We start from the raw sequence: 26,103 nt of genomic DNA, 5'->3' as shown, positions 1-26,103 counted from the left end.
AGTCTGTGCCATTATGCACAAAGGATCTAGCTAGACATCATGTATTTCATGGTAACAGCTAGCCTAACTTTCACTTCATCTTGAAATAGGTACAGTATATCAAGTTTTCCTTAAAATTCAAAGTCCCTGAAATATTTTAAACCCGCCATTAACAAAGCCGTAACTTTTAGATAGTAATTCCTAGCCCTGGTTTTAAGAGACTTTAGTATAGACACTCAGTTTAGAGGTATCTCACACACACAGAATATGATATTATAAATTTAACTGATCTGTTTATTTCAGGGAATAAAATGAATGTATATGCCACATAGCGCCTTAATAATAATGGAGGGTGTATGCTTAGTGACATCATATCTTTCACTATAGTCAGTAGAAAGTTTGTAAAGATTGGGAATCTTTAGAACCTCAGTCATGTTTTTGTTTTCTCAAATGATGTTTTAATGGAAATAATATAGGTTATATTTTGAAATTCAATGTCAGAATTAGAACTTTTTGTCACTGGTCTGAGGGGAGAAGCATGTATTGGGATATGCAAATGTGAGAATGTTAATTTATTCAACAAATATTTATTTTCATACTGTCATAATGAAATAAGTAATTGGAAATACGGAAATGAAAAATGACAGAATTTTTACCCTTAAAGAAACAGTCTCTGATGTTTATTGTTTCCTATGAGCAAGGTGCTGTCTTAGGAGCTAGCTGTATAGTAGAGAACAAAAGAGAGAGAGAGGAGTCTCTTTTTCCTTGTTCTATGGAGTTGGGGGAGGAGGGCTCACATAAAGAGAAGTCTGTCCTTAATCAGTACTATGCAGGTGTGTGTCTATAACGAATAAATACTACAAAGGAAAAGAACATCTGTGATCATAATAGAAGATACCAGCCTAGTGTTTGGGGGTCAGGGAAGGCATCCTTAAGGAGATGATGTTTAGGTTGAGTAAGAGATGAGAGAACAGCAGTTGTGAAAACCTTGAAGCAGGGAAGAGCGTTTGAAGATGGAAAGAAGGGGACTATGAATGTTCTTTAAAGGAGGAGAACAGTAATAGAAGAAAAGGAGCTGGTACTGTTTTTAAAACAAAACTCAGTTTCTACTTTGATGCAAACAAGTAGAATTTTATATGATCATAGGTCAAAGAATGCCACAGGATTGAGAACATTGCTCTTTCTACTATAGCTGTGGTGAACATCTGGTGTTAGGAGATGCAGCTAACTGATGTAGTTGACACCTTAAGATCTGCTGCTTTCTGTGAAGCCGAGTGTGGTCTCTGCCCTTGGTCTGGTTTCCTGGGTTTCCAGTTTCTGAGACGTAATCAAATGTGGCCAGAGCTGACTTGGCTCCCCGTGTGCACAGCTCCCTCTGTAGGCCGCTTTCCTGGTTTAAGGTAGAAGACACCCCTGTTCATCTTCTCAGCTTCATTGTCTGGTACCCATACCCATTAGGAAACCAAATTCCAGACTGTTCACTGAGAAGGAGAGGAGATCTGATTTAGATGTTCAGTTGCTTAACAGTGCCTTCACCACACTGGTCACTGATGGCAGTAGCCTCCGTTGAAGGCTGATCATGTGACACAAACTCAGACTCTTCTTCAGGAGAGCAGATGTCCCTCTGTTAGATACTGTGGGAGACCACATCTTCTCCTGCCAGCATCTTTTGCAGTCCACTCAGGTGCCCACCCATGATTTCTCTATGTCATGTATTCCCAGCTTCATCACAGGGATTCATTCCTGGCTAATGCCTGTTCTCGTTGCACTGAAAGTATGCCTTTCATAGACACTCATTTATCCTTCATGTGTTAGTAGCCCTTTTGTCTTTAATGCAGGTGTTTTCCCTCAGTCTTTTACTAACCTTTGTACTGGTTAACTTTCATCTTAACATTAAAAGTCCCAGCTTTTAAAAGTTTTCGTGGCTTCCGTTTTTAATAAAAATCTAATTTTTTAAGTGAAGTGTACATGATTATAAAGAATTCCGGGAAGCAGGAGAGTGTAATGAACAAGTCTGAGTTTTGGTCCTGGCTATAGTTCTGCCTTTCTGAGCTTTGATTTTCTTACAAAAGTGGATGTAGTAAGGGCTTCCCAGCCTCCTTCACGGTCATGCAGATGACATGCAGTGGTTTATACGGAGTCACTCGGCAGAGGGCCCCGTGGGTCATGGCCATGTAGGCCTCCTTCACTGTGCTCGGTTTTATGTTGTAGAGCCAGGCTACTGCCCTGTGAGACTGGGAATGACAACTGGAAGACTTCAGTCTGGAGTGAATACTTTGCAGGGGTTCAAAGAGGATAAAAGGAACAAAGTCACTCCAGGTGAGGCTCCTGCGTAGGAGTCATTTTTTTCTCTTCTCTGTTTTGGGGTATTAGGGAAAGGAAGCACAATTATGGTTTATTCACTAGGTGGGCACCAGTATCTTGGTGGTAGTTTTGCAACATTAATTAGCTATTTTATTAACTTCAGAAGAGACTGGAAAATTGGGTATTAGTATTCAAAATGAATTTTGTTCTTTCTTGTTCCTCTCCCTCTCCCTTGTAGGGAAGAATTCACTTGAGTTGTAACTTTACAAGGACCTGTTTGAGAGAAAATATCTTAGATTTGCGAACCACTCGATGAAGTAGTAAAGTTAGGAGAGAATAAATAATCTTTTGGTAAAACAAAATAGATTGACATGCAAGTTAAAGAATAGTGTTACAGTATTTGATTTTTTCAACAGTGTTATATTTGAATTATGGGCCCTACAGTTCTTATGCACCACATTATGACTCCACATTTGCGAATATCAGCAAGGATGATTCTGATTTAATCTATTCAACCTATGGGGAAGACTCTGATCTTCCAAGCGATTTCAGGTGAGTCTCCAGTTAATATTCTGATTACATTTGTTTAAAAACAATGTACATACGTGATTTGTGGATAGACTGACAAAGCTGGCTGAGTAGTAAAAAAATGTGCTCAGTAATTTTTTTTAAGCTGACAATAATGGATTCATAGTTACTATTATCCTTTAGTGGAGAGAGAGAGCATGTCTCCCTGATAGTAGCATCTGCAGCATTTTAGTTCTTACAAAAATACATTTTTAAAGAGACTGTACCTCAGCCAGTACTAAAGTTTAGGAACTTGTTACTTCAAAATGTTGATGTGCCATCTGCTCTCTTATAACATGTTGTGTGTCAGTGAGTTTCGGTCCAAACTTAATCAGTTTGGGAACCTACAGTGCATTTTCCCCAAGAAAGGAGGCAGGACAGGATGGCTATATTCCATAGGCAGCCCACATAAAAGCCTTTTTGACCAATCACATGCCAGGTAGACCGTTGCAGTTAAACTCAGCCATTCTTTATTGCATGTTTCTGTGGGAAGATCATCTCTGTGTTCCTGTTTAGGTTGCTGAGCAGTTTGGATCCCATCAACATAATGAGATATTCATCCTGACTTAGCGGGATTCTGGCTCAGGATGGGACACTGAGCTTGGGTTATGGCAGTAGTTTACTGGATATTATTCCTTCTTAGCAGTAGTACCTTGCTAATTTTCATTATGTGTAAGAAATTAACCCTGTAGATTCACGAGTCCCCTGCTTTTCTGACAAAGAGGGAATCTGTTCACTTTTTACATTAGTAAGTGTGGTTTGGTTGTTGTTTTTACAAGGTAGAGGTCCTTAAGTCCGAAGTTGACTGTGGTTTCACATCAAGCCATTTAATCTTTTAGACCTCACCAGCCTGAATGAATTATTTCTGGATTATGCATCTATGCATTCCACAAATAGGGATTGCACAGGGGAAAGGCCCATGCCCTCCTGTCAAATGATGACAAGTGCTTTGGAGAAAGGTAAAGCAGCAGAGAAGGAGAGAGTAGTGCTGGGGCTATGAGAGGGATGCACTTTTAAATCGGTCAGATAAGTCTGGTAAAAGGGAAAGTTGAGCAAAAACTGAAGGAGGTGAGGAAACAAGCAAGGCTGCCACCTGAAAGAACGTTCCAGGCAGTGCAGGAGCTGTGCAGAGGGTCTCAGTGGGAGCCTTCCCAACATATTTGAGGAACAGCAGGAAGAAGCAGAAGAGTGCAGGCACATGGCCAGGGAGGGCGTTGATGAGAGTGGGTCTTTATAAGCACTTGGAATTTCATTCTCAGTGAGATGGAAACTACTGGTGGATTGCGAGCAGAAGAGTGACCCAGTCCAGATTATGATGTTTAAAGGATCACCCTGGCTACTTTTGGAGAATAGACTGTAGAGAGGCAAGGGCAGAAGTAGGGAGATGAGAAATGGGCCGGGGGAGTAGCAGGTGAGGTTCTGAGAAGGGCTCAGTCATCAGTCAGTAGGATTTCTTTACTGATTGAAGTGGGATGTGAGAGAGAGATGTCGAGGCTGACTCCAGGGTTTGCACACTGAGCCTGGAAGGCTACAGTTGCTATTTACTGAGAAGGGGGAAACTTTGGAACATTACTTGGGGGGAAGATCTAGCATTTCAATTTTGGATATTTTAAGCTTGAGATGTCTGTTAGACTTCCATGTGGAGCACCAAAGGGTGTGGTCCAAACTGGAGGTGTAACTTTTGAGAGTTTTTTGATCCCATATGAAAGTCCTGAGGTGAGGGTGATCACTGCAGACAGGAAGTGAAGGGGCGGGGAGCAGAAAATCCAGGGACTGAGCCTGCACCCGTCACTGAGGTCTCATTTTTCTTTGGAACGTTTTATTTTTACTGTTCTTCATATTAATTATCTCATGATAATGTTATTGCTAATTAATATGTAGATACCGTGTTGTGTCTAGGCAGAAATTTGATGTCATGATGTATAACTGAGGGCATCTAATGGAAACAGTTGGCTCTGATGGGAGGATAAAGCCAGTGGAGGTGATTTATGTGAGACTTTCCTAACTGTCTCTTGCAGCATCCATGAGTTTTTGGCCACGTGCCAAGATTATCCGTATGTCATGGCAGATAGTTTACTGGATGTTTTAACAAAAGGAGGGCATTCCAGGACCCTACAAGAGATGGAGATGGTAAGAACGCTGCTAACGAAACAGGGTAATTTATTATCAACTCTCAAGCATTAGTCATTCAGTATAATGAAACCATGGGATTAACCAGTATGACAGCTGAACTCCATGGCCCTGAAAGACAGCCCAGCCCGGCTGGAGGCCACGAGTGGACAATGAACGGAAAGGAGTAACTTAGCTACCAGGATCTGTGAGGGCCTGAGCGTTATCCTTATCTCCTCATCTTGGGAATGTAGGACTCAAAAATGGGGTTTACAACTCAGAAGTCAGTGGGCGTTGTGTCCTCTAACAAAAAAGGGAAGTTTTGCTCACTGGCCTGAAACTAAGTTGGCTAAAATGATAGGGAATGGCTTTTCCTTAAGCAGTAATAGCACATCAGGAGGAACCTCAAGTTAAAAAGTAAAAAGCTTCCTCATTGCTATTTTATTAACACGGACTTGTAAGCTATCTCTAGTTCAGTTGGAGATAGTTCGTAATCTGGAATCATTCAGAGTTTTGGCTCAAGGATTAGTACCAGAAAATGTTCCTACTGATACAGAAGAGAGTTGATCCCAGAATGTTCCTGTCACAATAGTTATAGGAACCCTGTGTCTCTTGGAGGTCTAACTCTTAATGGTGAGGTGCGACTGCAGTGCCTGGTACCCTGCTCACAACTGCACATATGGTTGCTGGGTGACCTGTCAGCAGAGCTGAGGTTAGTGCCTCGGTCAGGCTCAACGATGACTGCTGTAAAATATCCACACTTGGACCGCTTTCATCACATGACCTAAAAAAATGAAATTTTACATCAGTTTAAAAAATACATATTTTTTACCATATCCTTCTCATCAATTAATCTGAATGAATTAATAGTCTAACGAAAATTGAATATTTTTCATTTGGTGAATATGGCAATGTGTTTCAAAATGTCAAGTGTCTCCGTCCTTCAGTATAGCAGTTCGTCTTCTCAGAATTTATTCTAGAAAAAATACAAAAGTTACATATAAGGATACATTGTTTATAATTTTTAGAAATTGGGAATTGGTTAAATAACTCACAACAGAACCTCTCAAAGAAAGATGACATCATTGATTGAGGTCCATGATGTATTTGTCTCTTGTTCCTGGGTGTATTATCTCTGAAGAGCAAGATTGGAAAGCTTTCACATTCTCTGTAGCATTTGGTTATTTTACAGTAATCCTCTGCTGTCTGAGAATATTGCTGTGTTCATGCACAGTAATCCCTAGAACTCCTTCCTGTCTTCTCCTTGTCAGGGATTTTTCTGATAAAAACAGATACCATTTATTTACATATTTATAAGTTATTTACCAAATACCTTCTTAATTAAACATGTATATAGCTTTTGATCAGGCATGGAAATAACATCACCAGTAATAAGTACCCCAGCTCACAGAATCCTCTCAAAATGCTAATAATTATATTTAGTCATTTTGGCCTGAAAAATTATATTCCAGTAGTCCATATTTGTATTCATTTTCTCTTGCCAAGAAACTCCTGACAGTTTTCTCTTTTCCTTGATATTTGCCTTCATGTGTTTTCCTAAAAAGCTGTTTTTCTTCATCCTTATAGTCACTGCCTGAAGATGAAGGCCATACTAGGACACTTGACACAGCAAAAGAAATGGAGGTGATTTTATTTTACACTTTACAAGAAATATTTAAATGGAAAATAAGGGGAGGAAGAAGTCTTGAGAATGGGAAGGCCCATTGGGTAAGAAGTAAAAAGGTTAGTGAGTAGAGTTGTGAGGGCCTAGCTGAAATGGCAAACCATAAGTGCACATCAGTGCCAAGTTGCACAGTTATACAGTTTCTCCACCACAAGTTTTTAGCCCGTATGTAGGTAGAAATCAGGTGGATCAATGGAGTTGGAGTTGGAGAGCCATACCATAGTATAAATGGAACCATTAGCTTTTGGTTGCTTAATATCTGGGTTGATCTATTCCTAAAAAGCAATGTTGAGGTTATGGAAACTCTTGAATCTTAATGATTCTGAAAATAAAAACTGCATCTTTTTTTTTTTTTTTTTTTTTTTTTTGAGATGGAGTCCGTCTCTGTTGCCCAGGCTGGAGTGCAGTGGCACGATCTCAGCTCACTACAACCTCCGCCTCCTGGGTGGGTTCAAGCAGTTCTCTTGCCTCAGCCTCCCAAGTAGCTGTGATTGTAGGTGCATGCCATCACGCCCAGCTAAATTTTTTTTTTGTATTTTTAGTAGAGACAGAGTTTCACTATGTTGGCCAGGCTGGTTTCGAACTCCTAACATCAGGTGATCCGCCCACCTTGGCCTCCCAAAGTCCTGGGATTACAGGCGTGAGCCACTGCACTGGGCCAACTCCATCCTTTTTAAGATTTTGTTTCTCTCATGCAATACTGACAGCCTAGTTTGGAGGCCTGGAGAAGACCCAGGAAGTGTATCAATAGGAATGCAAGTATACAGACTAGATGGACTGAAATAGTCTTTGAATCTCGAAAACACAAGGCATTGTCATCACCGAAAGCTCTTCACAGTTTAAGCAACAACAAGGCTGTCATTAGTTCATCTTCAGAATAGTTGCCATACTAAACAAAATACAAATTGTATAACATACATCATTACATTTCACAGAAGTATGGATTTATTGAATACCTGTTTTTGCCAAGATTTGGGAATAGCATTTTAAAAGGGTGTTCTGGAAATTTATTTTCTGTAAGCATCAAAATTAGGACTCCATAGTAAATAGGTAGAATAACTTTGCCTGTAAATACATGCCGTCTTAGTAATTTCTAGTTAGCACTGCTGTGGCTTAGCAAGCTCCAGTAATTGCCTGTTTTTCCTTTTGAAGCAGATTACAGAAGTAGAGCCACCAGGGCGTTTGGACTCCAATACTCAAGACAGGCTCATAGCGCTGAAAGCAGTAACAAATTTTGGCGTTCCAGTTGAAGTTTTTGACTCTGAAGGTGAGTGTCTCCAGAGGGTTTGATTGAAACACTGCATGATGTAGGCAGTCAAGATTTCATGTCTCATAAGTACAGATTAACATAGCCATTCACCACAGGAAGATCTTGGCTTACCACGTTAAATGAATGGGTATGGCGTGTTGATTTCATTTCAAGCGGATTACTCTTGAAGGGAGAAGGCTAACCAATAATTAGCAAAGCCCTAGAGCCTAGGATTCGGTTTACTACACAAGATCAAACACAAGTGTGTCTGTTTTCTTCAGTGTGTTCTTTTTCTTACCCACACAGAAGCTGAAATATTCCAGAAGAAACTTGACGAGACCACCAGATTGCTCAGGGAACTCCAGGAAGCCCAGAATGAACGTTTGAGCACCAGACCCCCTCCCAACATGATCTGTCTCTTGGGTCCCTCATACAGAGAAATGCATCTTGGTATGTTTTGCCTCCCATTAGAGGAGAGTCACAGGATGCTTCAAAGAAAAAACTTCTTGAGTATAGTGGTGATGCCACTATAGAGTAATGCTGATGTGAATGCCAGGGACAGTTTTTTGTTTGTTTTGCGTTTGTACATTTGCTGTTCTTTGGGATGCCTCTATCTAAAGGAACCATGCTTCAGTATCTGGAACTATCTTTGTTTTTCTTTTTAGCTGAACAAGTGACCAATAATCTTAAAGAACTTGCACAGCAAGTAACTCCAGGTGATATCGTAAGCACGTATGGAGTTCGAAAAGCAATGGGGATTTCCATTCCTTCCCCCGTCATGGAAAACAACTTTGTGGATTTGACAGAAGGTACGTGCCCTATCTTCTCTGGGAAAGCAGAAAGCTGCGGTGACTACAGTCATCCCTCAGTGTCTGCCCGAGATTGGTTTCAGGACCCCGGATTTGGTATCTACCCCACAAAGATACCAAAATCTGTAGATGCTCAAGTCCCTAACATAAAATGTATTTGCCTATACCCTACACGCAACCTCCAGTATACTTTAAATCATCTCTACTTATATACTTCATAGAATGTAATTAATAGATTGTCGTATTTTTTTAATTGGGTTTTTTCCCCAAATATTTTTGATTGGCAGTTGGTTGAATCTGCAGATGTGGAACCCATGGATAAGAAGAGTCAACTGTAAAAGGAACATTTGTCTCTTTTTAATGTATAAAACTCCTCTTAGTTTTCTTTTTATCTTGTCTAAAGAATTAATAAAGATTTCCTGTGTGCAGAAGAGCCACAATGATAGCCTGATAATGCGCCTAGTCTTCAGCCTTGGATGTGGTAAAGAAGGGTTCTCAGCAGTTACGCTTCTAGATGGCAGCTTGACCTTCCTGTCCCCTTTTTAATTAAAAGGTAAAAACAATGTTGAATTAAGTGATGTCTTTTTCTTTCAGACACTGAAGAACCTAAAAAGACGGATGTTGCTGAGTGTGGACCTGGTGGAAGTTGAGGCCGCCTGGTATTTGATTATATATTATGTACATACTTTTTCATTCTTAACTTAGAAATGCTTTTCAGAAGATATTAAATATTTGTAAATTGTGTTTTTAATTAAACTTTGGAACAGTGAATTTGAATGTTCCAGAGGTTGGACTTGTATTAGGTAATAAAGCTGGACCTGGGACTCGTGAGGAAGGAATGTGCTTGGGGCTGTTGCCATACCTGCGCAGCATTCTTTCAAAATAGTGCCCGCCCATGCTTCTTCCTTATGTCCCACAGACGGGACCATCACTAAGAAACGTTCTTAAAACGGCCCCATCCAGTGAGATTTTCCGTTATATGAACATACTTGAAATAATTTTAGAATTTACTACTGTGGTTCTGCCCCTGCATACCCAGTGGGAATGATGCCCTTGTATGGGTAATTAGGCACCTCCCACCCACCCCTGACAAAAGCACACTGGGAGTTTTATAGCACTGTCACATGGCTAGTGTTCTTTTTTGGTTTTTTTCCATTTTTTTGAAGAGTTACTTAGTACTATAGCAAAGTAATAAGCCAAATAAGATGATAAACTAAGTCATCCTTGAATACATCAGGGAATTACCAGATTACCAAAAGGTGACATTTCTATTTACTGTTTATCTGAAATACAAAGGTCAAGTACCCAAGCAGTTGAACTCTAAGTAGGAGACCACAAGATTCATGGCCCCCTTTTATCAGCAAGCTGAGATAAATGGTGATTTTCCTGAATCTGTATAGAACCTGTTATACACAAGGGAAAAAAATCAGGATGGAGATGATAGCCTTGTTCAGTGAACAAATTAAGTTTGAAGGCCCTTATACAATCCTTCTATAAATCACCCAGGCAGGAGGCCATTTGATTTCCATTTTCCTGACTTTGAAAATTAGTATTTAGGAAGAACAAGTAGGGTAAAGGAAAATTAATTCCCGCAAAAGACTTAAAATCTTATGCTAAAAGAGTCGAATTTTCAAGTTGTTTTAGAGTCTACTTTTAATCTCTAGGGAGTTCCTGAGGACTAAGAAAATACTTAAATTTAAAATACCTTCAGATATTTGAGTTTTTCAAATTGCTAATTTAATGTATAAAAAGCAGCTAAACACTGGTATTTTATAAAAATGAAGCAGCATTTTGAAACAAATGTTACAGATCTATAAATATTCATTATATAGAATAAACCCTAGTTACTTGCATGCACCACCTCAAATCATATTTCTTTACACTGACTTATTACATACACAAAGTATACAGTGGTTAATGATCTTCTCTTCTGTTAGGAAATTTCCTCAATAAGCCAGAAAACTTCAGGTATTATTTTCACCAGTTAACTCAGGAGAAATTGTAAGGAAGTCCTTGAGCCATGGAGAAGGTCACTTTGTTAGATACTTGTTTCTGTCATAAAACAAAATGACACCAGTAAAGAAATTACTTGGTATTTAAAAACAAGTTCATAAAAAGAAAATACCTGCAGGTAATTTTTATGGTCAGTTATCTTCTATAACCTGAACACTGAAAACTAAAAACTTACAAACTATTATTATCTGAGCACAGCACAGTGCTTTAATTGGAAATAAAAAATGCATGAGTGGTAATCAGTTATTTGTTAAACAACTCCCAACTGGGGTTTCTGTTACTGAAGAAAAAAACAACTTAAATATTGCAAGAGTACAAATATGCTGACCTCAGAGAGGCCCAGTGCACTGATGTGTTTCCATGTTATATTAGCAAAAGAAACCTTCCTGACTTGCCAGGAGAGCCCCTGCCAGGCAGCCCTGGTCACTGCTAGATCTTGAGAGCACAGATTTCAGTATAGTATTCATGTGAAACCAGCCCTTCATGTAAAAAGTTGTTGTGTAAAAAAGGCAACTTAAGTGAGGCTAATTGCCCTTACCAGCATTGCTGCCATGAAATTCCTTTATACAGCAAGTTCTTCTATTCATACTGATTCCAGTTATGTGCAGCACATCAGAGCTGCCACTAGTCTACCCAGCACCTGTGTGCAAATTAGAATACACCTGCCCTTCCTCGGCTGATAAAGCCGCACATGACACAGCACAGGCAGGCAGGTTTAATTTTCGTCCCCTCCACTGCCACCCCCGCACTTAGCTGTACTCTTAATTTGCAGCCAGGGGGGCACCTCATCCCAGGATCCCAACAAGTCTGGTCAGTCACCCAATCTGCAACCCTGTATAATCTTGTAAAGGCTCCTGTATGTAAGACTTTGTGTAGAACTTCACGGGGTTCATGGTGACACCTAGCTAAGAATCCCTGCTATGTAGGGAAACTGAGTGCATTAGAAATCCTGGCGATGCTGTGGTGATGAGGCCACTGATTGGTTAAGTCAAGTCTTCTGGTTATGAAGTCCACTTAGAAAAAGGCACGGGTAGTTTGGTCATTTCTCACCCTGTTACAGTTAGGTTGACCTTCAATTCCTTGGGAAGTTGAAGCACAGTAAGACACATCCCCAAAACCTGGCTTTTTGCATTTGCCTTGACTCATGCAGTTTCAGAGCAAGAACAGCTCAGCATTTGTGAGGGGGCGGGCTTCCCAGATCCAGGAGCCTCTGCACGCACCCATGCCGAGTAGATCCTTCTAGTTTTGAAGCTCTCCAGAGTTAGCTGTGAAGACTAAAAGAAAGAAGAGATGGCATTCACAGGTTGTTCAAGTTATCTCTAAACAGACTCCATTCCTTTCCAGTAAGAAAAGTAAGATACAGTTGAAGGATGGCAGGGGAGAATGCAAAGATGTGTGAGTAATCAAGGAAGAGCTGAAAGGCCGCACCCTTACTTTCAAAGCACCTCTCTCCAGAATGCTTGCCTCACGAGCTGCCTCATTCAAAGGCAAGGCTCCGCTGCTCCCTGCCTTCTTGCTGTGACCACATTCCTCATTCCTCAGGACTGTATCCCCACAGCCAGCTGACGCTAGACAGTAGTCCTCCTTACATGTCAGTGGTTAAAAAGGCAGAGCATACACTGGAGGGAAGAGATTTATGTCTGTCTAGTGTCTAAAAAGTCATTCAAAAGGATAAAAACCCCATTAATGTATTCATTTAAAACAAACACCAGACAAGGCAAAAAGTAACTGTTAATTATGGTGTTTTTCTCTCTACTGTTTGAAACCGTTTACAGATGTAAAACACCCCTTTCAGCTTCATTTACCAGAATGCCTCTGTGAGAAATGCTGTCATTGCCCGGCCCACCAGGGAGAGGGAGTCTCCAATCCGTGCTACACAGCTCAGCTTACTCCCCCTTGGTGTCTAGAAAAACAGACCTCACTTGTGCATGCCCACAGGCCACTGAGGTGGGCATCTGTTTTCATTATGTGCTAAAGTTGCCTCCATAGCACCTCAGGGAACAAAGATCTCAAAGTCAGCCCTGAACCAGTGAACATTCTCCAGCTGCCCTGGAAACTGTTACAGACCAGGCACAGAGAATCTGGCCTCCCCTGCGCATTATGGCTCAGTGGCTGCTTCGAGCCAGAATCTGGTGCATGTGTCTGAGAAATCCTCCAGTGCAGGTCCAAAGAAGCCAACATGCACAGCCATCTGCGTGCCTTTGGGATTGGCGTGGGGCGGAGTCTTCTCCTGGGCTTGCTTCAGGGAAGGAGTATTGGCTTCCCTGCCTTTTCCGAATCCAGCAGGAGCCCTCAGTTCAGCCCCAGCCCCTGAAACTTGGCAGTGTCCGTACAGACAAAGTAAGTCCTCAGCTCGCCTTTGCCTTTGACATTGATCAGGCCACGGCATTCACAGGAGTACCCAAGGCCCTGGAGGATGGTGCAGGTCTCCTCGGTAACCTGAAAAGGAAGAGAGACCTGTTGTCTTCAGAGGCAGGAAGAACACCTGTCGTGGTAGGGACAGATGGAGACTGCCCAGGCACGCCGTCCACTTTCCCTGGAGAGTGTGATAGCTAGAACCATGGCTGCTGGGTGAGACAGCAGCTCTTAAGCCCAGGTCCCCTCACCTCTGGGGAAGATCTTTTCACCTTAGTCACCTGCTTCCCCCGTGGGTCTTTACCTGGATTTTCCCAAGTTCTCCAGTGCTCTCCATTCGGCTGGCCACATTGACTGTGTTTCCCCAGATGTCATACTGAGGTTTTCGGGCCCCAATCACTCCAGCAATCACAGGCCCATGGTTTATGCCTGAAGACGATGTTTACAGTTACCCAAGCGTGCAGGCAAAGCCTCAGGCTTCTGCCCTTAGGGGAGGCCATAGAACCCATACCCCAGCACAGGACGCGGGGACAAAACTAGAGTGAAGGCTGGGTTGTTGCCCAGAGTCACTGTGATGCAGTTGGGCTTGGGGTGTGAGGAGGGCATTCCCCGGCCAGCTCTTTTTCAGACTCAGAAGCCAGAAGTCTGGGTTTGATGTTAACACTTGTATCTGCTAATCTCCCTTTTAACAAAGAATACTTTGTTAAAAGTATTAACAAAGGCCTGGCTTTGAGCGCAGGCCCGCAACTATTTAGGTTTAGTAACTTTGCTTCCTTCTCTATATTTTAAGGTCACCTGTTTACAGACAATAATTTTGGTTCTCCGTTTTCTGTAGTTACATATTATTAAAACTCTCAATGGTAACTATATGCTAACTATATGCTTATATAAAACGTCAGAATAATTGTCCAACTGCTGAGCTTGTCAGATCAGAGGGATTTCTAAAACCTTTCGTAATAGATGGCGAGGTGCAGCTGTGCCGCACAGACTGGGTGGACTGGCCTAGAGGCAGGGGCTCCCCACCCGCCCCCACCACCACCGCCCGGGCTCACCGACGCGGAGGCGGAAGGAGTTGAAGGAGTGCCTGTTGATGCCATCCAGCTTACTCATCAGGGCGATGCTGAACTCCACCATGACACCAATGTGGGCATGCTGCCGCTCCAGCTCCTGCGGGACAGGCTGTGGGTCAGATCCTTGCATCTCCAGAGCCCCCAGACCTAGTGGGCCCCGGTGCGCCACTCTTGTTGAGGATCACCACCACTAAAATCCTGAATGAGCCCTACAAGCACCTATGCCCCTCTCCCAGGACGGGATAAGAACACACCCTTTAGGTAAGGTGACAGGTCACCTTTAAGCAAGGACAGTCAGCTGAATTTCCCCTCTTGGGCTTGAGTACCTGGTTCTCATGCCCTGAGGCGATGCTGAGCCCTGCAGCTGCCATGTACGTGCTGCCAATGGTCTTGATCTTCTCCACGCCGCTGAACTTGGGCTTCAGTAGGAGCTGCAGGCGAGAAGGAAGTGGTGAAGCAGCCGCCACTCCATAGCCGCAGCCAGGCTGCCCCCGCTCCTCAGGAAGGGTGTGGGGTTCCCTCCACCCATCGCTGCCTCTCGCACACACGTCTCATGGCTGCCCTGCCAGCTGAGCGCATGACTAAGCATGGTGAGGACATGGCCCTTGGCGGCTCCTGCTCTTCCTGTTGTCTCCGTCCCCACACTGTCTCCCTCTTCCCTTCCATCTGTGTCTGCACAGAGCAAACACAGCATTATCTATACAGGAATGTAGATTCTTTGTCTCCAGCAAGGAATTCAATTCAAACTGATTTCCTCTGTCTTGGTTGATAGCGTGGGCTTAGTTGGAAATGAAGCTAAGGGGCCTGAGTCTAATCTTAGCAAGCTGCCCATCACAGAGAAGATGCCAACGAAATATTTGCTGCATAAAACAGAATGAGAAAGAAATTTATACCTTTGTATTCTGTGTAATGTATGTTCCCCCCAGGCGGGCCATGTCCTGTTTTTTTTGTTTTGTTTTGTTTTTTTGAGACAGAGTTGTGTACTGTTGCCCAGGCTGTAGTGCAGTGGCGTGATCCCAGCTCACTGCAGCCGCCTCCCAGGTTCAAGCAGTTCTCCTGCCTCAGCCTCCCAAGTAGCTGGGATTACAGGCATGCACCACCAAGCCCAGCTAATTTTTTGTATTTTCAGTAGAGACAGGGTTTCGCCATGTTGGCCAGGCTAGTCTCGAACTCCTAGCCTCAAGTGATCCACCCACCTTGGCCTCCCAAAGTGCTGGGATTATAGACCACCTTGCCCAGCCCTGTGTCACATTTTTAAATTGGGTTTTAGGATGGCAGGTGCCACCGCCCTTCCCTCCCCAGCATGGGTGGGGGCTGCTGCGCAAGGCTGGGCTAGAGGCTGTACCTCGTCAAAGTCGGCAATGATCTCATTGAGCAGGCGCAGGCACTCCAGCCCTTCTTTGTTGACATCGCACTCCGTGTAGAACACTTTGAAGTCCGGCACGGAGGCAAACATGACACAGACGCAGTCATAGGACTGATGGTACCAGTCCTGGATGGGAAGAAACCGGACCTTACACCACTTCACCTCTTGAGGGGACAGGGGAAGAGTGGCAAGGCCTCTGGAGCAGATGGCACTGAACTGCCCAGCCCAGCTTTCGGGGAGTGGGGAGGGGAGCGGGTTGCATGAGGTTCATCTGGCAGCTGTTAACTGGGTGATTAAGAATCGGGTGGCCAGGGAGGGTCAGACTCAGGTTGGTTTTTTGCTCACAGAAGCACCATGGGTGTTTCCATGTACACATGGGGTGAGAACCTCTGCAGTAGTGGAGGGTAACAGTTGGGAGGTCTTTGTTCTCACTGGGCCTCCGTTTCCTATCTAGAAAACTTGCTACACATAACTGGTAGAAGTATAGACATTTTCATCAATGCAGAATCACAAACCCCTGAACACACATTTCATCCTCGCCACAAGCCTGTGGGGAAGTGCTGTCAGCCCATTTTACAGAGGTGAAGACCAAGGCCTGGGAAAGCAAGTTGCGTTGTCCATGACCACAGTTGAGCCCAGGACCCTGACTCCAGGCCCATACTCTCACAGCTGATCCCATACATTGTCTCCTGGGCATCCCAGTGAGGCCAAGACCTGAGGAAGCCAAGCTCGGCATGCACTCCAGCTCCACACCTTCACCCTACAGACGGTGCCTGGACCCTCAGCCTCCCTGCCCCCGCCCCAGCCCCTTCTCAGCACACCTCGTTTAACTTGTCACCGATAAAGTGGGCGGCCACGTGGGCTGGCAGGACGTTCTCCAGAAGAAGGCGGTTCACGTTCTCCATGGTCTCAAACTCCTCGTGCTCCTTCTTGAACTTCTTCTTCCATAGGCAGTCCAAGCGGCAGTAATAGTCAATCTGCAAATGGCGGAAACATAAGCGCCCCGTCCGCAGGCGAACGGGGGCCGTGCTGCTGTGCATCTCCTAGCCAGGTCTGTCTGTCCCTGGCGTCCTTGGAGCCTCTGGCCAGGGGACCAGTGCTTTCCTGGCAGGACTCTGGTCTTTTCTGCTACTCCACGTGAGCCCACCCCACCCCATCTCCAGATGGAGGTGAGGAAAAACAGGCAGAGCTTGGGTGGGGGGGCCAGCCGCCATACCTGTCTGGAGAGTGTGAGCAGGGTGATGTAGAACAGGACCAGGTAGAAATTGGTCATGGTCTTCAGGTCCTTCCAGGAGCAGCTAGCGGTGCCGCTGAATGCGAAGGGAGGCCCAAGTCACTCCCAGCACTCACCACCCCAACCCACTGAGTCATGCTCTCCAGGTGCCACACACACCCAGGGGAAGGGGAAATTGATTCTAAAGTGGGGAGGGGAGAGGTGGGCAGGGAGGTAGGGGAGCCCTTGTGGGAAACACCTCTGATCTCACCCCTGAATGACCAGAATCAGCTGTGATGAGGGCCTGAAGGGAGCCCAGAGCTCCTGGTGAGCCAGGGTCAGTGGCAGGTGGGGTGGGGTGGATGGGTGGCATAAGGATTTTGCAGGTGTGGGGCAGACCCACAGGAGCAGATTCTGTCCTGGGTCCCAGGCTTCCAGCTTTTTTGTTTAGGCGGGCCAGGTCCACTCCTTAATCCACTTGGGACCCACAACCCCTAGAACCACACACCCCAGCCCTGCCAGCGCCTCAGGTATCACCACCTGTCCAGGAAGAGATGGAAGCAACTGCTCCTTCCAGAACTCGAGACCCAGGATGTGGCCCTGAGAGGCACAGAGCTAGAGCTGCAGCCTCCTTCCCTCCCCACCACTAGACTGGCCTGGAAAGAGGATGACCCGGTGGCCTCTGTCAGACCAGGGACTTCCTAAAGAACCTGCCAGTGAATCGAATTCCTCGGCTCTGAGCGCTGGAGACCATCTGCCAGCCCCGCCCTGCAAGGTGCCCACTCCCCATGAACACAGAAGCCCCTTGGTGCGAGCAGGCACCAGATGAACAGGCCACCATGGGGATGGGGATGGGTGGGGCCCCACCTGGTGGTGCCGTTGGGCTCGGTGAGGTTGCCCAGGCCTTGGCCACAGCAGTCCCACTGCCAGCATGGGGAGAGGTTGAAGAGCACCAGGTAGGCCACCAGGGCCACTGTCAGCAGCACAACCTTTGGCTCCAGGCTCATCCTCAGGAAGACGGAGCAGGCGATGAAGCCCAGGACACAGCTGCAGGTGTAGTACTGAGGGGGCAGGGTGTCACTCAGGACAGGGCCACCCCACCACCTACTCTCGCCACCAGCCCAGCACATACCCCAGAGCCCCACGTCCCGCACCTCAGCATCACGCTCTTGCCTTATCACCTCCCTTCTCAACAAAAAACAATGAGACCTAAGAGTGTCCAGTGTTTTGTTGTTTCCACTGTAATTTTATTTCTTATGAAGTGAGCTCATTTAAACGGGAAAAAACATAGTATGCAGGTGCTGTGGATACAACAGACCACGGTCAAGGTCAAGGCCGGAGCGTGCATGCATCCAAGCTGCCTCCCTGAGTTTTTGTGAGCTTACCCTTCCAAAGGACCTCTGCCCTGCTCAAGATTGTGCTGTGGCTCCCCAGCCCCCAGAATAAAGACCACGCTCTTCACCTCGGCATTCCTGCACCTCCCAATCTGGATCAAGCCTGCCCCTGGCTCCATCTCCCAGTTCTCCCCACTCGCTCTCCAGGAGACAACCCGCCCAAAACCCCACTGCTCCCAACACACGCCTCGGCTTTTTCCCACACTGTCCCTTGTCCCAGAAACTTTCTGCCCTTTAGAGCCCAGCTCACTGCACTGCCAGCCTCTGAAGCTGCGGAGTCTGCTGTCTGCAAGGCCCTCCAGGCAGAGACCTTGGCCTCTGCCATCAGCCTGTCTGGGCCTGCCCTGGTGCCACCACCTAATGAAGCCCCTCCCTGAGCTGCACATACTCCTGTATAAAACAGCGACAGGCCTGTCAGGAAGTGCCCTGACCGGAGACCCCCACAAGGCCAGATGCTCCCCTCACTCCCTGCCCACTCACACAGCCTAGACCAAGCCCGCCAAGGCCGGGACTCCTCACTCCCTTGAGCCAGAGGCCGGCTGGGCCCATGGGGCCCTGCTTTCCCAGCTCTGCAGGAGAGGCTGGTCTCAGCCTCCCACATGCTGTGCTCTCAGGGGTCAGCACCCATGCTTTGAGGGTCCAAACTAAACCTCTGGCAGCAGCAGCCCCACTCTGAATGAGGCCACGGAGCCGGGCCCGGCGAACTCACCGGGAGGGGCTCGCACAGAGCTCTTGTCTTGCTGCTTGCGGCTGGTAGGCCTGTCTCATTGCCAACAGGCAGCTCTGGGACTGGGAAAGGCATCAGGGGCTGTAGAGGAGACAGGTCCCCATCAGAGTTAGTCCAGGGACAGGAACACTGGAACCTGCCCAAGCCATGCAAGGTGGGCCCCAGGCAACCATGAGTATCACAGCAGCCTGAGGTTTCACATTGGGCTCAGCTCTGAGCACGGCTCAAGCCGCCCGTGCCAACTCCCCACAGCAGCCGTCAGGTTCAGAGGGCAGAGGGGCTAGGAGATGAGGGCGCAGTCACCCCCAGAGCGGCAGCGGCCAGGGGGAGGGGCTGGGACCAACATTTTCAACCTCCCCAGGTGACCCTGAGGGAGGTGGTCACAGGAACACATTCCAAAAACCCAGGGTCCGGGCCAGAGAGGTGAGGGAGAGGCCCTAGCCTGGGATGCAGGATCTGGGAGGGAGGTGGACAAGTGTCCCGCAGGCTGCTTTCTGCAGCACTGAGCCTCTGAGCACCACCAGAGGAGCAAGGGTGCATCCCCGAGAGGGGAAACTGAGTCTCAGAAGGGCCATGAAGAATGAATGAGGTGTCAGGATGTGGTGGCTCAAGGCATCACATCCTCCTAGGGCTGCCCACACAAGCTCTCTGGGCCCCCAAAGTCCTCATTTGAAAACCCAAAGCTGAGGAGCCCTGAGTCTGCAAAGGGGAACCCCCCACATCCACCTGCTGAGCTCGGGGGGAGAGGTCAACCAGAGGCAGCTTTTAAGGCCACATTGTAAGCGTCCCAAATCTGGAGGTCTCCCTCTACCCAGGAGGCCTGCCTCCCCACCCCAGCACCCACCAGGTTGATGATGGCCACAGTGAGCAGGCTGCCAATGGTCAGGACGGCCAGGGTCAGCCTCAGCAGGGGCTGCGTCTCCACCCTCTCAGAGATAGTGCAGAGCATCCCCTGGGCTGGGCAGCACCTCTGTGGGGTAACAGGGTCAAGTCACCCAGAGCAAACAGCCTGGGCAAGGAGGGCTGGTCGCTGGCAGCCTGGGGAGGGGTACCCTCGGGAGAAGCCTCCAGGGCACTCAGGAAATTGTCCCCGAGGCAGGAGAGATGGGCACCCAACCTTGACCAGAGCAGGGGCTCAGCCCGGCCAAGCTCACCAGGGAGGGCTCCTAGGCAGGTGTCCCCAGGCAGGGAGGGAGGGCCCGCGGGGCCAGACCTCCCCACTTACCGAGAACTTGGTGGCAAAGCACAGGCCCAGCACCAGCCCCAGTACACAGGCCACCAGCCCGAAGGACACACCCAGTGCCGCCGTCCTGGAGAGGAGGGAAGAACCTCAGTTCTGCCTAGGGCCTTCTCCCCAGAACCACTGCCCCCATCAATCCTCCGGCTCACAGCCACCTGTCCCCACCCCACCTGGTATTCTGCCCACAGCAAAGGGGACCTGTGAAAACTGTGGCCCAGCTGCCCCATGGGCAATACACAGGGCCCAGCTAGATCATGAAGACTGAGGTCAAGACCATATCACTCCTTTTGGTCCAAGTGTATAAGAAATGAGCAATGTCTCTGCAGCTTTTAGACTCAGAAAAAACTGTAAAAACACATTCCCTATTATGTCTTTCTTCTTTTTTTTTTTTTGAGATGGAGTCTCGCTGTGTCGCCCAGGCTGGAGTGCAGTGGCATGACCTCGGCTCACTGCAACCTCCGCCTCCCAGGTTCACACCATTCTCCTGCCTCAGCCACCCGAGTAGCTGGGATTACAGGCGCCAGCCACTATACCCAGCTAATTTTTATATTTTTGGTAGAGACGGGTTTCACCATGTTGGCCAGGCTGGTCTCAAACCCCTGACCTCGAGTGATTCGCCCCTCAGCCTCCCAAAGTGCTGGGATAACTGGCGTGAGTCACCACGCGCAGCCTCCCTATTATGTCTTTATTAAGCATAGCCAAAACCACAATCCTGGTCGATGCTTTGGCCTAACTACTCTTCTAGAAAGCACCAAGTAGCTGACCTTAGATCCCCCTTCCCTCCGACTTCACCCCCATCCCTATACCCCACCAGCAGGGCCCTAGAGCCAGAAGCATGAATCTCAGTGACTTTTGGATAAATCATTAACCCTCTGTGCCTCAATTTCCCTGTATATAAGAGAGAAAGGATGGCGCCTATAGTTTTCAGAGTCTATCCTCCTAGCACTCCAAACACCTAAGGCAAGGGCTGTCAACCAAAATGCCTGCAGGCCACACATACGACAGGTGACCGAGGAGAGAGACGTTAGGGAGTAGGGAGGCCTGTGGCAGAAAACATACATTCTATTAAAAAGAAGTGTTGGCCGGGAGTGGTGGCTCACGCTTGTAATCCCAGCACTTTGGGAGGCCGAGGCGGGTGGATCACGAGGTCAGGAGATCGAGACCACGGTGAAACCCTGTCTCTACTAAAAATACAAAAAATTAGCCGAGCGTGGTGGCGGGCGCCTGTAGTCCCAGCTACTCGGAGAGGCTGAGGCGGGAGAATGGCGTGAACCCGGGAGGCAGAGCTTGCAGTGAGCCGAGATTACGCCACTGCACTCCAGCCTGGGCGACAGAGCGAGACTCCGTCTCAAAAAAAAAAAAAAAAAAAAGAAGTGTTGGTAACTCAAGGTGTGCAGCCACAACCCCTGGTCCAGTTGCTAGGACCCCATCAGCCGACCCCTTCCAGCCCAAATCACACAGCTCCTTGCAGGTTCACGGTCACCTTCCAGCCTGGATCCCAGCAGGCCGGACCCCCACACCCCTCCCCGCAACTGACCTGGGCATGAGCAGGACATGGACGAGCAGGATGCAGACGAAGATCAGGCTGGCGCAGGCAAAGTCGTGGCGGGCCCGGGGAATGGGTGCCAGGCGGTACTGGGGGCAACAGAGACTGTGAGGGGTGGCCACCTGCAGTGCCACTTGCCCACCCTGCCTCTAGTGAATCAGCTTTAAAAAAACACCTCCCTGCTGGGACAGTGGCTCACGCTTGTAATCCCAGCACTTTGGGAGCCAAGGAAGGAGGATCACTTGAGCCCAGAAGTTTGAGACCAGCCTGGGCAACACAGTGAGACCCCATCTCTATTTTTAAAATAATTAAAACCCTCCCACCCTCCTGCAGTTCCAGGTGATGTTACACTTGGTAAGTTTCGTCTGTTTCCATTCTCAGCTTTTTCCTATTTGAAGACAATGCCTTCCCCTCCCCTATGCCACCCATCTCTCTTTCCAAGGTCCCTGCAGAGCTCATGGCCCCAAGTACATGGACAGGAGCCAAGTCTGAGCTTCCGGGGCTGTCCTCACCTCAAACCAAGAAGCTGGCAGGTAGGGAGACCATCCCGCCCCCCAACTCCCATCCCCACCCCCACCTCCACCCCCACCTCCACCCCGGCACCATCGCAGGATCACAGCTCCAGAAGGGTTCCTGCTACAGGGAAGGAAAGCAGGCTCGGCGGCCCTGGCCACACTAGCCACACCCTGCCAGGTCACTTGGCCAGCAGGTTTCCTCGTGACCTCACCTAGGAAGCCCCCAACTCAGGGAGCCCCACAAGAGGAAGTACCCCCAAACTTGAACTCTGGGCACCATTTCCTCAGGCTGAGGAGGGAGAGGGGTACCCCTGAGCACCAAGGGCCGGGACTGTCCTCTCTGACGGGCCACACCTGAAGCTGGGGACAGGCTCTGAAGCCTCCGGGAGCCAGTTTCCTCTCTGTGAAGTGGTATAGCAGCACCCCGGGCTGGCCGTGTGATGGTTAAATTATATAATGTGGGTGCCGAGGATGCTGCGAGAACCCAGAAGGCGCTCAGTAAAGAAATGGTCATTATCAATACAAAAAGCTCGTAGCAGCAAGACAAGACACTGATAACTGAGCTTTGGGTTCTCGTCTCATTGCAAGGCCAGTGCCGTCAGCCTGAGGCATCCATGCCAGGATCTACTAAGGCTTTGGCACTGGACGGAGCAAAAGTCTTGCAGACCCATGGAGGCAAATCTCTGATGGTGCATTTGGGTCATGGAATGAGGCCGACAGGAGAGAGAGCCAAGCTGGCACTGCACTGGCTCCGCCCCTGCCTCCGCCCAGGAGTAGCTGTGCATTCTCAGTGCCCCTCCCCTAGCTGGTCTTGGGAACGCAGGCTGCCCCATGACCTGCGCCCCCCACCCCACCCCAGGCCTGGAGACCCCGTCCCTCTGCGGGGGGAGGGGAGGGGGCTGCTGGGGGCCCTCACCTCGCGCTCAAAGCTCTTCTCCAGGAAGATGGACCCGAAGGTGTAGAAGTCATCGGACTTGGAGCAGCAGGGCCTGTGGGCGGGGCAGCTGCGGTGAGATGGGGGCTGGGAAGGGGTCCATTCCCTCGGGAGGTGGCAACAGGCAGGGGGAAGGAACAAGGCTGGGCCACCAGGCATGGGGTATGAGATGGGCCTGCCCATATGGGGGACCCCTATCCGAGGGGGAGAAGAGAGGGGGTTGGGCAGAGGTCTCAGACCTCACCTCGTGGAGCTGAGCCCCTCGATGGCTGACAGCATCTCATCATCGTACGAGTCATCCTCCGACCGCCCCTTGGGGGACATGCTTCTGGAATCAGATACCCACAACTGCATCAGCACAGGGACCACCTCCAATTCTCCCAGAGGAGGGTGTGGACGTGGACACCAGTGGGGTCCCAGAACCTCAGGTGGGATGGTGAAGGAATGGATGGGTCCCACTGAGGCCCAGAGAGGGCGAGTGAGGACCCAGCATTGCCCAGCATGGCCCAGCTGGCCAGCAGCCCAGCCAGAGGCAGAGGACAGACCCGAGCCCCAGTCTAAGGCATCTTTGGCTACACCCCTGGGATTGGCATGGGGACCAGGACACCCACAGGCATCTTCTTCCCTTCCACCGACTCCACTGACCCCGCCAGGGCACCACACAACAGGTGCTCCATCATGTGGCCATGTAGAAGGGCCAGGGGCCAGGAAACTCTGGTTCCTAGAAATGCTTTGACCCAAGCCCTGGCCAACTTCACAGAGGTCCTGGGCTGGGCCTTGCAGAGCTGCCCACTAGACAGAGGCTGGTCAGGGCAGCCTGCTTGGAGGAGGTGGCTGCAGCAGGACTTGGCCAGGAGGGCAGGGCACACACCTGTCTGGGGTCCGGCGGTGGCGCTGGGGAATGCTCTGAAAGGGAAGGGAGGAAAGGATACAGTCATTCCCCAGAACACTGGGCCCCGAAGGCCACTGCTGGGCCAGGTTCAGCCCCTCCGGCACTTGATACACAGGACAAGGTGTCGGGGTCGTCCAAGCCACAGACATCCTGACTATAGCTGAGCGTGGTCCAGGCATCAAGGAGGACAGGGATGTTCCTGGCCATCCTGGAGTATTCTCCAAATGCCTTTGCTTCCTCTCCAGCCCCAGGAGGTGGGGCAGAGGCTGTGGCCATTTTACAGATGGGGACAGTGAGGCTGAGGGGGCGGGAGATCTTCAGCACTCACTCTCCTGCCCCTGGCTTGGGGCCCCAATCCCTGGCTCTCTGGGCGGGAGGGGGACCTACCTTAGGCCTCCGCCCATTGGGGACGGGGGTCTCACCACTGCTCACGCTCTCACGGTGGTTGAGATGCGCAAAGGGCCGTGCCGCCCCCCAGGACTCGAGGTATCGGGTCATGCGCACTGATGCCCGCATCTTCAGGGCCGCATCCCCCTTGGGCCTGGGGAGGTGTTGGCTGGGCGGGGGTGGCTGCGGGCTCTGCGGGCAGACATGGACATGGGCCTGTGCCACCTCCTCCCCTCTCGGCCCAGGAAGGGGCCGCCACCCCCATCCGGCTCTCCCTGAAGTGTGACGCCACCCTGAGCCCATGAAAAAATAAATAGCAAAGAAGTTGCTCAACCTGCAGTCCCCTTGGAGAGCGGCTGCCCTTGGGGACTGGCCAGCCAAAGCCTGGTACACTCTGAGGCCAGGCCATATGGGGTCCCAGCTCAGTGCCCTGGCCCTGCCCCAGGCCGAGAAGAGGCTAGTGGGTACCCCACTACTGTACCCAACCCCATACCCTGCTCTGCCTCCCCAGGGAGAGAGGCAGGGCTCGGGTCCCAAGCCCAAGGCCCCACTGCCCTTGAGGCTCCTTGGAACCAGAGAGTCCCTGGGGCCTGAGCACCCATCAGCTCCTCCCCAGGAGGCGCCTGGGAAAGCCACAGGCATCCTACCCTGCCCTCCCACGTGTGGCCGGCACGCGCTCGCTCCTTCCTGTGGGAAGCAGCCAGGAGGAAGAGGGGTGCTAGCCACCCCGAGAAATGGCCAAGCCAGAGGCCAGCCAACCCCCAGGGCAGCGATCCAGGGAGTTCCATTTGTGTGGCCCCCAACCACAGATGGCACAGGGCCATCACCTGCCATGTGCCTGCGAGACTCAGCCTCACGCTGGACGCTCAGTAGCTCAGCCAGGCCCTGAATGCACGGCCAGCCCTACGTGCCCCCACTCATGCCACAGACCTGAGACCCCCCCCACCCCGATCCAAGAACACATGCCTGAGGCCTTCCCCAGTTGGGGTGGCCAGACAGGACTGGAAAAGGGACAGGGAAGAGAAAGACCCGCATGGCCACCAGAGATGAGCTTAAGCCGGCTCCAGGTCTGCTGAGTCTCTCCTTAGCCCCTGAAACATTCCTCTGCCTCCGGAAGTTCTGTCTCCAAGGGCCCCGCAAACACCCCATGGACAAGCCTCCACAGCTACAAGCACTCGCTAAGCCACAGCGCAACTTTCCTGGAAACCTCTCACCTCCTTTTGGGATAGAAACATTTTTAAGCCCTTAGCTGCGTCTATCTGCCTAGCCACGGGAGCCATGTGGAATTCAGCCTTGGTGAGTGTCCCAGAGCAGCAAGAGCGCGCTGGCCCTGTGGTGAGCAACCTGGTGGGGGTGGGCGCGTCTCTCTGTCCCCTCCTCCATTGTGGCAACTCTGCCTACACAGCACCTAGCCACTCAAGTTCAAGGTTACTGGCACTTAGCAGAGAATCCAGACACCCCAGCCCCGAGAAACAAATAAAAAGCAGAAACAAAAATTAGATTCCTCAGTTCTGAGCAAACACATGCCTACTCGGAATGGGTGTGGCATTGGTATGAGCCCCGCAGGGGCAGCTGCAGCCACCATCCAGTCCACAGGAGCCCACCTTGCCCCAGCCAGGCCACGCAGCGATGGCGTGAGGCAGAGCCCATAGAAGCCAGTGCAGAAAATCCACCTCAATGTCAAAAACAGGAGCTACAGACGAGCACCCTGCACACAGGAGGGATGTCCCCAAGGTAGGAAAAATGCAGG

The 26,103-nt window shown here is 49.3% G+C and overlaps 2 protein-coding genes across 7 annotated transcripts in view; one reads left to right on the top strand and one right to left on the bottom strand.

Annotated features, from left to right (window-relative positions):
* Window positions 1–9,472, top strand: part of BRD7 (bromodomain containing 7) — a 49,832-nt gene extending 40,360 nt beyond the window's left edge. The window contains exons 10-17 of one of the 3 annotated variants that reach the window (XM_032157314.2): window positions 2,191–2,298; window positions 2,700–2,835; window positions 4,869–4,980; window positions 6,547–6,603; window positions 7,799–7,910; window positions 8,199–8,342; window positions 8,558–8,701; window positions 9,296–9,472. In XM_032157314.2, coding sequence (XP_032013205.1) covers window positions 2,191–2,298; window positions 2,700–2,835; window positions 4,869–4,980; window positions 6,547–6,603; window positions 7,799–7,910; window positions 8,199–8,342; window positions 8,558–8,701; window positions 9,296–9,351 — 869 coding nt within the window. In that variant the 3' untranslated portion in view covers window positions 9,352–9,472. Of the gene's footprint in view, window positions 1–2,190; window positions 2,299–2,699; window positions 2,836–4,868; window positions 4,981–6,546; window positions 6,604–7,795; window positions 7,911–8,198; window positions 8,343–8,557; window positions 8,702–9,295 lie in introns of all 3 variants that reach the window. The other 2 variants (XM_032157313.2, XM_032157315.2) reach the window with 2 other exon arrangements.
* A 500-nt stretch (window positions 9,473–9,972) lies between these two features.
* The window catches only part of ADCY7 (adenylate cyclase 7), a 51,928-nt gene continuing 35,797 nt past the window's right edge, over window positions 9,973–26,103 (bottom strand). For 2 of the 4 annotated variants that reach the window (XM_032157310.2, XM_032157311.2), the window contains exons 11-26: window positions 24,354–24,545; window positions 23,946–23,980; window positions 23,319–23,402; window positions 23,057–23,129; window positions 21,617–21,714; window positions 20,065–20,149; window positions 19,684–19,809; window positions 18,822–18,920; window positions 17,586–17,779; window positions 16,722–16,815; window positions 16,327–16,482; window positions 15,485–15,631; window positions 14,466–14,570; window positions 14,122–14,236; window positions 13,374–13,498; window positions 9,973–13,153 (exon numbers count right to left, since the gene is read on the bottom strand). In XM_032157310.2, coding sequence (XP_032013201.1) covers window positions 13,007–13,153; window positions 13,374–13,498; window positions 14,122–14,236; window positions 14,466–14,570; window positions 15,485–15,631; window positions 16,327–16,482; window positions 16,722–16,815; window positions 17,586–17,779; window positions 18,822–18,920; window positions 19,684–19,809; window positions 20,065–20,149; window positions 21,617–21,714; window positions 23,057–23,129; window positions 23,319–23,402; window positions 23,946–23,980; window positions 24,354–24,545 — 1,875 coding nt within the window. In that variant the 3' untranslated portion in view covers window positions 9,973–13,006. The remainder of the gene's footprint in view (window positions 13,154–13,373; window positions 13,499–14,121; window positions 14,237–14,465; window positions 14,571–15,484; window positions 15,632–16,326; window positions 16,483–16,721; window positions 16,816–17,585; window positions 17,780–18,821; window positions 18,921–19,683; window positions 19,810–20,064; window positions 20,150–21,616; window positions 21,715–23,056; window positions 23,130–23,318; window positions 23,403–23,945; window positions 23,981–24,353; window positions 24,546–26,103) is intronic. The other 2 variants (XR_009214202.1, XM_058440964.1) reach the window with 2 other exon arrangements.

Source organism: Hylobates moloch, unplaced genomic scaffold, assembly GCF_009828535.3.
Source record: "Hylobates moloch isolate HMO894 unplaced genomic scaffold, HMol_V3 SCAFFOLD_6, whole genome shotgun sequence".
Taxonomy (NCBI): Eukaryota; Metazoa; Chordata; class Mammalia; order Primates; family Hylobatidae; genus Hylobates; species Hylobates moloch.
This window is presented reverse-complemented; position numbering and strand designations above follow the sequence as displayed.